Consider the following 12,400-nt stretch of genomic DNA (forward strand, 5'->3'; position numbering starts at 1 on the left):
TCTCAGCCCAATTCTGCTGTTTATTCAAGTCTCCTTGCAACCTGCCACATTCTTCCAAACTGTCCACTACTCCACTGACTTTATTGTCATCTACAAACATACTAACCAATCCACCTATGTATGCATTGAAGTCATTTATAAAAATGACAAACAGCAGTGGTCCCAAAACAGATCCTTATCGCACACCACTAGTAACCGGGCTCCAGGCTGAATATTTTCCATCAACCACCACTCGCTGCCTTCTAACAGAAAACCAATTTCTAATCCAATCTGCTAAATCACCCTTAATCCCATGCCTCTGCATTTTCTCCAACAGCCTACCACCTGGAACCTTATCAAAGACCTTACTGAAATCCATGTACACCACATCAACTGCCCTACCCTCATCCACCTGCTTGGTCACCTTCTCAAAAAACTCAAGGAAGTTTGTGAGACATGACCTGCCCTTGATGAAACCATGTTGACTATCTGAAATCAAATTGTGGCTTGCTAGATTTTTATAAATCCCATCTCTTCTTTCTGAAACTTTTCCTACAACAGACGTAAGGCTCACTGGTCTATAAGGAGAAAGTGAGGACTGCAGATGCTGGTCTATAATTATACCTGGGTCATCTTTACTGCCCTTCTTGAACAAGGGCACAATATTTGCAATCCTCCAGTCCTCTGGTACTAAACTAAAGTGACTGTATTTTAAAGGATGGCCTGTATGTATTTGTTTAAGTTGAGACCAGGAGGACTTTAATCAGTGGGTGGCTTCTTTCTAGGTTGTGGAAACAAAGTATCTATAGTTGTTTATCTGTATGGTTTTCTGTAAAAAAAAGAATGCCACATTGCCATTAGGATAGATCGCAAAGATTTTTTTTAACCTGTTCAGCAATTTATATTTTTCAGTAAATCTTTACTGTGTAAATCAGAACATGAGTTGAAATAACCCTATTCAAGTTCTGGTAGAAGATAAAGGCACATTCTAGGGCATTTAGATTATCTTACTTTCCGGCAATGCAGTGAACCATTCAGGTTTTGACAAGATTTGACAGGGTAGCCATTGACTGGTTGCTGCATCTCAGAACAAGGAGGATAACTTAAGATAACTTAGGATAACATAGTACTGGGCTAAGGAGACATGTCTTTTGAGGGTTATGAATCTTTGAAATTTTCTACCTCAGGGGCTCAACTATTAAGATATTTAAGGCTGAGATAGTCCGATTTTTGTTCAGAGGCAAGAAAATGAAGTTAAAAATGTAAATTAAACATAATTCTATTGAATGGCAGAGCAAGCTTGATGGGCTGTAATAATCCTGTTCCGAAACTTATATTCGTTGTATTGTAATTAGCTGATTAAACCTTTCAAATTTTGAAAAGCATCTCCACTTTACTAATCCAAGGTCACCTTTAGCCAGATTGGGGTAACACTGTTTGTAAGAAAACACGTCATTCAAGAGCAATTGAATCATTGCAGTCAGACCCGCAAGTGTTCTGAATATAAGTAACAGGAAACTTTTCAATTTTTACTCAATTGGAAAAGCAGATTTCTCAATCTTGTTTTTTTTAATGGCAGCAAATTTACAAATCACACCCAGTAAAACCAGAATGATACTTTCTTGCTGGAATATTACATTCAACTACTGCGTGAAGGTTTTCTGTTCTCTAGATGTTCCAGATTCCTTATGGGCAGTTGTAGCAAATAAGTTGTTATGGCTACAGCTGGTGCTACTGATGGGAACACTTACATTTTAGTTGATTCATTACTTTCCAAATTACAAGTGGCTTCCCAGAAAATAATTTAGGTCATGGCGTTACCTCAATTACACCAGGCTTGGTGAGTCAATGTCAAAGCAACTTGAAACTAAAATTTATTTGAATATGCTCTATAGGTTAGTCTTTTCAAATTATAGGTCAAACATTTTTAGAATGCACCGATTTCTTCCACTCTAATGAATCCTTTAGAATTTATCTCAGCTTTCTCCTATTGCCATTAGACAATTAATGTGCCCAATAACGTCCTTAAATGCAGCACCAGACATATTTTTGTAATTGAGAAATTAATTTAAATAAGGTTGTGTTAAAGATTACCCAGCAGCCCATATGAGATATCATTTGTCAACAATTTTTGCAGCAAACTTTATTGTGGAAATGTTAAACAAACTGATGTGGGCTGAGAGCAAAGTAACAATGTACCTAGTACAGTGTTGTATGAATCTCCAAATCCTTCAAGCTGTGATATTTGAGAAGTCATTCGTGTAGCTGGTGAAAAGATTGCATGGATTTAACAACCCAAATGACCTCCTTTTGTGCTACAACCATCCTATGATTCTATGAAATACTTGGAATAAAGTATATGTGCGATTGTGAAACGTGACTCGTGGGAAGTGTAGATGATGTTCTGTCCAGGAGACTGCTGTATTTGCTTATGAAGCATTTCTGTTATGGTTACTGTGCAAGGGTTTTGTCTTCTTGATACTCTAATAACCTTCAGGACAGATATGCCAAAGTTATCATAGTTACAGCTGGTGCTTACTGATGGGGACAGTTAAAATGTGGTTGGATCCGTTGACTTTCACATTATCAGTAGGTTGCAGCAAAGGTATTGAGGTCTTATCATTAACTCCATTGCCCAGAGTCAATTCTAATCAAAGAGATAAATATCCAGTGCACACAATTCTGGGCTATATATAAACAAGATAAATAATACTCAATAATAACATTCAAAACACTGAATAAGCCAATGCATGTGACATCCAAGACAAGCGCTGATACACAATGGAGTTCAACATAAACATTAGTTGGAAGTAGCAAGGAACATTTATTATTCATTCAAACAGGGGAAAAATTCAAGCATTGGCCTATTGTAGTCCAAACAATCATTTTAGTTGCAAAAGTAGGCCACTGAATAGTGTTAATTGTTTACATCATTTTCAAAATCTGCTCTAACTCGAAGTTTGTGTTCTGAAAAGTAATGTGCTTTTGTATTGTGCATGAAATATCATAACAGAGTGCTAAAACTATGATCTAAAACAGAACAAAATATTCTCCTGTAGTCCTTGGATGCTTCAGCAGGTTGAATGGAAAATTCCTCCAACGGCAACACCTTCCTTCACTAGTTTGTTGTACTGCTGCACAGCTTTCTCTGTTTGGAGAACCACAGGATCAATACCCTTACTTCTGATGAAGGACAGAGTTGCTTCAGGCACCTAAAATCAACATTGCAAGTTAGATTTCCATGATGCCTCTTCAATGAAAGAAATTGTGCTCATTACTGATTTGGATCAAATCTGAATCCATAACAATTCAATTGATAGCCGTTTCACAGATGGATAACTTAAAAAAAAAAGATGCATACTGGTCTGACTTGTCTTGTACAACTTAAATGCGAGCTCCAGGATGACTAGTACACTCATTTCCAAAGTAGCACTTTTTTAAAAACACTGGATACCATCTGGAAAATCCATTCATATTCCATTTAAATTCAGTGTGATAGTAAAGTGATGGCAACTAATAATTCCCAGCATAAGATCAAAAAGTAACCACCATGAGTATTTTCTAAATGCAGTGAATAGTTCCTGTAATGAGAATAGGGTTGAAGCAACTATAGTGGGGATGTTGAAAAGAGAATTTGACAAGCACCTGATGAGGAAAATAAAATAGGGGTACAGGGAAAGGTAGGGAAACAGAACAATTTGAGTTTGTCTAGGTGTGGGCCAGCATGGATATAATGAATCAAATAAACTTTTCTGATGCTCTAACCCCCATTTTATAATCTAGAGATGTTAGTAAATTTAGCTTGATGATAGGTCAAATTCACTCAACTTTTTTAAAAAACTGGTAACATTTGATTTAACAAGCTGAAAACTTGAAAAGGCAACATTCCCCAAGTACCGGACTGAACTGTCTGCTGTGATTATAATTTTTTATTCAACCTATTTTTCTAATCAACCTGTTCAGAGATGTTATTATACACTTCGGGAGCAGATGGAACTTGAACTCAGTCGCTACCACTACACAAGAGGGCCCCAGCTGTGATTACATATTTACTTTGTAGTGGAGCCTAAACCCTGAATGTTCTGACACAAGGGGAGTCAGTCGCTGCTGAGCCAAGGCTGAGGCCTACCTTACTGGCATCATTATATATTCAGTAGTGTAGTGCAAGATGTTGGATTGGATGAGCGTGATCTGACATATCTATTGATATTTTAATCTCAGGGTCTTCTTTATTATAACTAGTGATCAGCAGTCTGATGCTTCTTGGTTTACCATAGCATTCCAAAGGGATTCAGAGGAATTTCTGGCTAATTTCCTGTAGCAGCAAACTTGCTCTATGAAGATTATCAAATGGATACTTGTATACAACTTTATGGTTACTAAAGGTTAATAATAAAGGAATGGATATTGTAGTGGTGATGTTACTAGACTAATAGTTTAATTCTCTGGAGACACAGATTCAGATCCCACAACAACGTGGTTGAATCTGAACAGCTCTCTAAAATGATGTAGGAAGCTATCCAATTGTAGCAGGAAAAGCAGAAGAGCTGAATTAGCTTTGTTGCGGTATTTAGAACCAAATGAGCTGCAGAGGTTTAAGAAATCAGCTTGGTATAATCTTCTCAAAAGCAAGTGATAGATAATAAACATTGGCCTTTCTGATGTCCCATAAGTGAATTTTAAAACTGACAGTCGTGCCTTTAAAATATTCAGATAAATTTTATATATATATATATATATATATATATATATACATACATACACACACACACACACTCTAGTGCTTCATATAAGCACGATTGTCAATGAGTCATTTTTATGTCCAACTCTGAAAAAAATGGTCTAATGAATGGACTGTGAAGAAGAAAATACATCTCAAAAAAAGATAATGACCTCAAAACCAACAGCAAGTGAAGCTTAATGAGTCTTTTGTTCAAAACTTATAATTCTCTGAAAACACACAATACTTACTTGCAATGCTTCGTCCATTCCCCTTCCAATTACTAGTGTCTGAATACCTTTGTTAACAATTTCATTAACATCAGCTGGTTGAATTCCAGGTGTATGCTGTAAAAACATGGGGTCAAGACTTAAAGCACAAACTACAATTCCACAAAATCAGAAACTTTTTTTTTATTCACTAAGGGTTTTCAGGGCTTATTAAGTTCTCTTCAGCTGGTGGTTTTGAATGGTAGGTGCAGTGATTGTTGAAAGCCTCAAAGCTCAGAAGCCTTCCCATTAAAATATTGTACATGTCCCATTCTACAATATTTTGGTCTCCAGAGATAAGCCATACAGAAACTAGTCACATAAATAAACTCCTGGAATACACTTTGAGAATTCAACCATCAGGGCTCATTTCAGCTAAAAGGTGCCAATGTGCTAATTGGCTATAGGTCAGGCCCTATATAGAAGTGCTAAAACTCAACATGGCAGCAATTCTTAGCACATGCACTTGACCATAAAGGAGACCATTCGATTACCATTTAAAAAAAAACTAGATTCACAAGGGTAATTAAAGTGTTCTGGTTTCTCTGGTAAAATTTTCCAACAAAGTATAATCAGGAAAGAAAATGGTCATAGACACCACAGATATATTTCAACCAAAAACTTGAATTCATAGAATTTTTTTATATCTGAAAGACATACAGAATGTCACCATACTGAACAGATGAAAACATACATGCACAAGGAAAAAAATAATAGGCAAAATGCATTTCAGTGACAGTGTCGAAAAAAGGATGAAAGTAGTGTAACTAGAGAGCTTTAAGTATAAAGAATACATTGACATGCATCAATATTATTTCTGCCTTGCACTTATGTATTGTTGCAAGTATCTCCTTTAAATGTTAAATACAATAGTTTAATGCTGTTTATTGAGTATCTATTGTTTAGGTTCAGAGTCCCAAAGTGGGGATCAGGACACTATGTGGGATTGTGAGCTAAAGTTTTGAGGTTGAGCTCTTGAGACAGCAATGGCCATCTTAGAGTTTCGACCAAGCGATTACAGCTGTGATCTCAGTCTTGCAGTCCCCCTTCCACTTCCTAATTCTTACTGAGGGGCCATGACAATTGTCAAGTCTTGAAATGGCATCATTGTGTGAAAAGCTTTATGAAGCACTAGTTTAGGCTGAAGATTGTGTTCATGTTATAAAAACAAAAAAGCTCCAGAGAAACTCAGCAGGTCCAGCAGCATCTATCAAGAGAAAGCAAAGTTAACATTTTGAGTCCAGTGATCCTTCTTCAGAACTAGTTTCTATTTTAGTGTATTTTTTTTGTTGTTTTTGTTTGATAGGAATTTTCTTGAATTTAAAGTAAATTATTCGACTGCAAACATTATAACGTCAGAACATGGAATTGATAGAAGAACTCTATGGATCAATGTTCACAGCGCACATTGTACTACACAAAACCCTTCTCACTGTAGACGACATCCTTTCATACAATCCAACGGCGGACAATATGTACAAATGATACTGTTTTAAACTACAGTTTGCTGGATTACTATGACTTTCAACAGTTTTGAGTAAATCTTTACTCACACGAGTTCCTGTCTCTCTCCAGTCCCATGTTCGGTTTCCTCCTGGCCAGACTTTACAATCTTTGTATCTAGTATCACTGCCCTCAACCTTCATTTCGCCCCACCTTAATGAGGCAATAGCTGGTGAAGTCATGGTTCACTCACTATTGGGAGAGGAAAACAAACATTTAAGCTTCCAAAGCAACTTCAGATTTTGTAAAGTTTCAATTTGGTCTGAAATACAGTTCGAAGCTTTTGACTAAATGAATCACTGGAATGTTTGGCATTAGCACTTTCAGCAGAGGGATTAATTATTATAGAGATTTGTTTATCTTGTTTTTTCTTGGATGGCTTTCTTCTCATGCCCGGGTATGGATCAACAGATGTAGACCTCCAAAGAAACTACTCTACTTGTGTAGGCCCAGACAGCGAATGTTCGTCAATTGTTTGATCAGAAAAAGATAAAGAGAACATCAACAGGAATCTTACAGTTGTTCCTTTTCCTGTCCCAGGATAGTGAGGAACCCTTGCCACTGCTCTTTCTGAACTTGATTAACCCACTCTGGTCCATTTTTTTATAAATTAATTTGGGAATGTGGGCTTCACTGACCAAGCCAGCATTTAACCTCGATTAATGATTGGCTTTAGAAGGTGTGCTGTTTTCTTAAACCATTGCTTTTTTTTAAGTGTCAATACATCTGCATTTAGGAAGGCCAGCAACCTATGTTGAACCTCAAAGGTTTCCAGACTGTAAGGTACCAGATTGTGTTGAACTTTCAAGTCAATCATGTGCTTTCTCTTTATAATATTAGATTACTTCAAAAAATAAGCCAATTACATGGTCACATATTATCATATTTCTGCTTAATTGTAATAAGTAAATTAGGTGGCATTGGTTCGGTTTATTTTAATATCTCATTCAGATTTAACAACTCAGATCACAACTTGCATTTACAGATAACTATGTGCACGATCTAAGCAACAGGAGCTCTTAGTTCTCTAAGCAATAATGTATCTTAAAGCAATTGTTCAAGAGAGAGGCTTACATATTTTGGACTCTTAATGAGGGGAGTTTGAACATTGGATAACAATAGGATCAGGCTGTGATCATCCTGATGGCTGACTAGTTTGCCTGCTTACTATGTTCACATTTGAATAAGTCAGTTGAGTGAGACACTGAAGCAATACTGGCATCAACTGGCTTGAGCTGGAGCCATTCTCTCCCAAAAGAAGAGGAAGAAAATGATAATGGAAATAATAATAGTTACAACTGAACAGATACTACATAAGTGTGAAGCCATTTTATCCAAACACATCAAATCTTTCATATAAACCTATGATTACTGAAGTCACATCATCAAAATATATCTTGATTAATTGTTGAGTTTTCTTCTGCACACACTAGCCTGAATGCCGGCACAGGTGTGAATCATGCTTCGTGTGATAAAGTGGTTCCAGATACTAAGTCTTGATCTTGCCTTTTGCTTTTGTGCCCATGTACCCTTGTGTTCAACAAACATTTGACTAAAATTAATGCATTTATATTTTTGATGTTCCCTTCATTCTTAAATGAGTTTATATGGCCTCATCTCCCTACCGTCTACATTTATCTAGCTTACAATTTTTGTAATTCAGTTATGAGAGAATAAACAAAATGGAATGGTGACCTCCCTTGTCTTTACTTTTCCATGCGATTCAACTATTAATCTTTGCTCCTTACATAAATTTATTAATTTGATAGAATTACTCATCATTATTTGTATTTGTTGTGCAAATAACTACACATGTCAAATAGGCCATTGCTTCCAGATCTCTTTCAGACTTTCTCCTTTTATGTTCATTATCATTTGAATGTGTGTCTCACTCTTTCAGCCAAGATGAAATAGGTCACCAAATTTTATCTATGATTGCTCTGCTTACTTGTCAATGTTATCTATGTGCTTCTTTCATTCAATGGATGCCTCAGTTGTCCACCTGCTCCAGCTGAGTGTCTTCTGTGAATTTTAATAAATAATATTTCCTTTTTCTGAATCCAAGTTGTTTCGACAAATTAATTATGAAGATCCAGCGCTGATTCCTGTAGCACCTTACTCAGTACATCTCTCCAGCTCAGGATATCTTGTGATTGGTATATTTCGACAGTCTTTGCCAGTGACTATTGTTTCATTCTTTCACTATTTGTTTCAGAACAACTACTTGTATTAACTAGCAATTTTACCACATTAAAACATCTCTGGATGCTTAACTAGTCATCAACAAATACTTTTGACATTGAGCTAAAGTGAAAGTTCACAGCAGCTGACCAAAAGCTTCACTGAAAAGTTAGTATATTAACTTTTAGAATCACATTATTGTTACAAGTACACAAAAAGGTAATTTGGCCCATTGTGTTTGCAATAGGTCTCTAATTGAGCCTTGATTGAACTTGTTTTCATTACACTTTTAGACATTGCATTCCAGACTTTATCCATACACTGCATGAAAAAGCTTTTTCTCATATTGCTTTTACTTCCTTTGCCAATTGCTTTAAATCTGTGTCCTGTTGTTCTTCATCCTTTCATGAGTTAAGACAATTTATCCCCATCACCTCTGTTGACCCCTCACGATTTAGAATACCTCAGCTCAAAGCATCTCTTCTCCAAGGATCATAGTCTTGACTTCTTCAACTTTAGCTGAAGTTCTTCATCCCTGAATGGTTTTTGTGAATCTCTTCTACATCCTTCACATCCTTTTCACCACACCTCTCACATACTTTAATTTATTGTCTCACAACATTTTTCCTATCAAAATTAATCACTTCACATTTCTCATGAGCTTTAACTGCCACTTGTTCACCAATTCCATGTCTATGCTGTTTTCGATTTCTAAACAATCTCCTCACATTTTGCAATTGTTGGAACTGTACTGAGATCTAGGCCACGAGTATAAATCAGGAAAATCAAGGGTTCCAATCGCTGTTCCTGTAACTTTTCTTGCTGCTGCGCAGTTCTTCAAGGTTCATGCACAGCTGAAGCTTATGGACGCTGAAACCATGCTTTAGCAAATTGATCGACATCCATGGAGGTTCCCAGCAGCTGCGTAGCCAAGAGGGAATGTTGTTTCCAATAGTGGCCCTTTGCGTGAATTCCAGCATTACTTCCTTGTAATTCTTTCTGATCTCTTCAAAAAAGAAAGTTAAACATAATTTTCCCTTAAGAAATTCCTGCTGACTTTCCTTAATTAACCTGTTTTTCTCCATTTATATATTAATGTTGTCCCCAATTATAGAACATAGAAAAGTACAGCACAGAACAGGCCCTTTGGCCCACGATGTTGTGCTGAGATTTAATCCTCATGTCAAATATAATAACTTAACCTACACAGCCCTCAACTTACTGCTATCCATGTACATGTCCGGCAGTCACTTGAATGTCCCCAATGATTCTGCTTTCACCACCACAGCTGGCAATGCATTCCATGCATTCACAACTCTCTGCATAAAGAACCTACCTTCCTCCTAATATCTTCAAACTATGAATTCTCGTACCAGTCAATCCTGCCCTGGGGAAAAGTCTCTAGCTATTGATTCTATCTATTCCTCTCTTTATTTTGTATACCTCAATCAGGTCTCCTCTCTTCCTCCTTCTCTCCAGAGAGAAAAGTCTGAGCTTATTCAACCTTTCTTCATAAGGCAAGCCCTCCAGTCCAGGCAGCATCCTGGTAAACCTTCTTTGCACCCTCTCTAAAGCCTCTGTATCTTTCCTATAGTAGGGCAACCAGAACTGGACACAATATTCCAAGTGTGGTCTCACCAGGGACTTGTAGAGCTGCAGCAAAACCTCGCAGCTCTTAAACTCAATCCCTCTGTTAATGAAAGCCAAAACACCATATGCTTTCTTAACAACCTTATCCACTTGGGTGGCAACTTTGAGGGATCTATGTACTTGCACACACAGATCCCTCTGTTCCTTCACACTGCCAAGAATCTTGTCTTTAATCCTATATTCAGCATTCGAGTTCAACCTTCCAAAATGCATCACTTCGCATTTATCCAGGTTGAAGTCCATTTGCCATTTCTCAGCCCAGCTCTGCATCCTATCTATGTCACGCTGCAGCCTGCAGTAGCCCTCCAGTCTATCGATGAACCTCCAACCTCAGTGTCATCTGCAAATTTACTAACCCACCCCTCAACCTCCGCATCCAAGTCATTTATAAAAACTACAAAGAGCAGAGGTCCAAGAACAGAGCCCTGTGGGACCCCACTCAACACTGACCTCCAGGCAGAATACTTCCCATCTACAACCACTCTCTGCCTTCTGTCAGCCAACCAATTCTGAATCCAGATAGCCAAATCTCCCTGTATCCCATACTTCCTAACTTTATGAATGAGCCTACCATGGGGAACTTTATCACATGCCTAATTACTGTTAGAAATTTCCTCACCATTGAAGTCAAGTTGAGTTTTCGTTTTGCTGGTCACAGAAAATGCCAGTCCTGCCGAACGGTTCCAGAAATTTCGATTTCACATGAATTCATATCAGATAACCGGAAAATGTCAAGAAAGACACAGAAGAGTAACTTAAGATAATCGTACAAAATGACACAAGCAACGTTTAAATATTTCCAAGTCCACAAGTAGTTAATGTAGAGTTATTTTAATAGCAGCAGGGAGTTCGCCTGAAATTCCCATTCCATTAAAATAAAGTAATTAATTGGCATAAATAATAATTAGAAGTCTTCATATTTGTAAAATGCACCTGAAAGTCGTCCATTTAAATAGTAATACCGTATCCTAAATAACCCAGTAAAGACGACAACAAAGTCACTGGGGGAAAAAAAGGCGTTGCAGGCGTGGAAATTTATACAACATTAGGACTTGGCAAGCTGCCAGAACTGGTGCAGTTTTCCTTCTGTTTCTGGAAATGAATCCAGAAAGTTGCCAACGTGGCAACTGATCCCTGCAGTAATGTTCCATGTCGAATGTGATTTCTCCTGTCAGCTGGGCTGACCAGCGAGTTTGTACATGTACTGGTGTATTTGGTGAAGCGAGAGGTGGTCCCGGGGTACTGGAGGACACCGAGAGTAGCTCAGCGACCTATCCCTCCCACCCGAACCTCAGGCCGGGGGAAGAGGCTCATACGGTCCGGTAGCTGATAGACCCTCCTCCCGGCCGGGGGCGGACTCCCATCAGCAGCAACTTGAAAACTCCCTCCCTGCACTCACCTCCCGGCAGCCGAGGTGAAGCTCAGATTTCTGGAGACCAGCCCCTTGTCCTCAGAACCACACCCACCGTTGTCATAGTAACATCTCGCAAAATACTTCCATCGCAAGCCCATTCATTCACCCTTTCAACCCAGCAGCATCTCTCATCAATGCTGCATAAACAGAATTTATCTGCATTTTAAAAATATTCATTCACAGAATGAGGGCAACGCTGGCCAAGCCAGCATTTATTGCCCATCCCTAATTGCCCAGAGGGCAGTTAAGATTCAGCCACATGGCTGTGGGTCTGGAGTCACATGTAGGTTAGACCAGGTAAGGATGGCAGCTTAGCCCCCCCAAAGGTATTAGTGGAAGAGGTGGATTTTTACAACAAGCATCCACAATTTCATACACATCATTAGACTCTTAATTCCAGATTTTTAAAAAAAAATTGAATTCAAATTCCACAATCTACCCTGGTGGGATTCAGACATGAGTCCCCAGATCATTACCTAGGTTCCTGGATAACAGTCCAGTCATATTCCCACTAGGCCATCACCTCCCCCAATTAAATATTATGAAGTTCTAAAGCAAGGTTTTGAGACCATGGGTAGCTTGCTCCTCCATGACTGATTCCTGTCTCATCATGAATTGACTGAGGCTAGCTTGGATTGCTTTTGGTGTAAAGATGAGTTTAAGCACCTTGTGCACCCATAAGCT

The 12,400-nt window shown here is 38.2% G+C and overlaps 1 protein-coding gene across 3 annotated transcripts; it reads right to left on the minus strand.

Annotated features, from left to right (window-relative positions):
• Nucleotides 1-2,783: 2,783 nt before the first annotated feature.
• Nucleotides 2,784-11,763, minus strand: LOC140493991 (mth938 domain-containing protein-like). 3 transcript variants are annotated; one of them, XM_072592926.1, is made up of 5 exons: nt 11,702-11,763; nt 10,922-10,972; nt 6,522-6,663; nt 4,951-5,046; nt 2,784-3,191 (listed from the first exon to the last, which is right to left on the minus strand). In XM_072592926.1, the coding sequence occupies exons 3-5, from the start codon at nt 6,651-6,653 to the stop codon at nt 3,051-3,053; spliced, it is 369 nt and encodes a 122-aa protein (XP_072449027.1). In that variant the 5' UTR covers nt 6,654-6,663; nt 10,922-10,972; nt 11,702-11,763; the 3' UTR covers nt 2,784-3,050. The 3 variants fall into 3 exon arrangements, with proteins under 3 accessions (XP_072449027.1, XP_072449028.1, XP_072449029.1); XM_072592927.1 differs by having other exon boundaries at nt 10,922-10,975; nt 11,702-11,756; XM_072592928.1 differs by lacking the exon at nt 10,922-10,972 and having other exon boundaries at nt 11,702-11,759.
• Between the last annotated feature and the right edge of the window lie 637 nt (nt 11,764-12,400).

The sequence above is a fragment of the Chiloscyllium punctatum genome, chromosome 23 (assembly GCF_047496795.1).
Source record: "Chiloscyllium punctatum isolate Juve2018m chromosome 23, sChiPun1.3, whole genome shotgun sequence".
Classification (NCBI taxonomy): domain Eukaryota; kingdom Metazoa; phylum Chordata; class Chondrichthyes; order Orectolobiformes; family Hemiscylliidae; genus Chiloscyllium; species Chiloscyllium punctatum.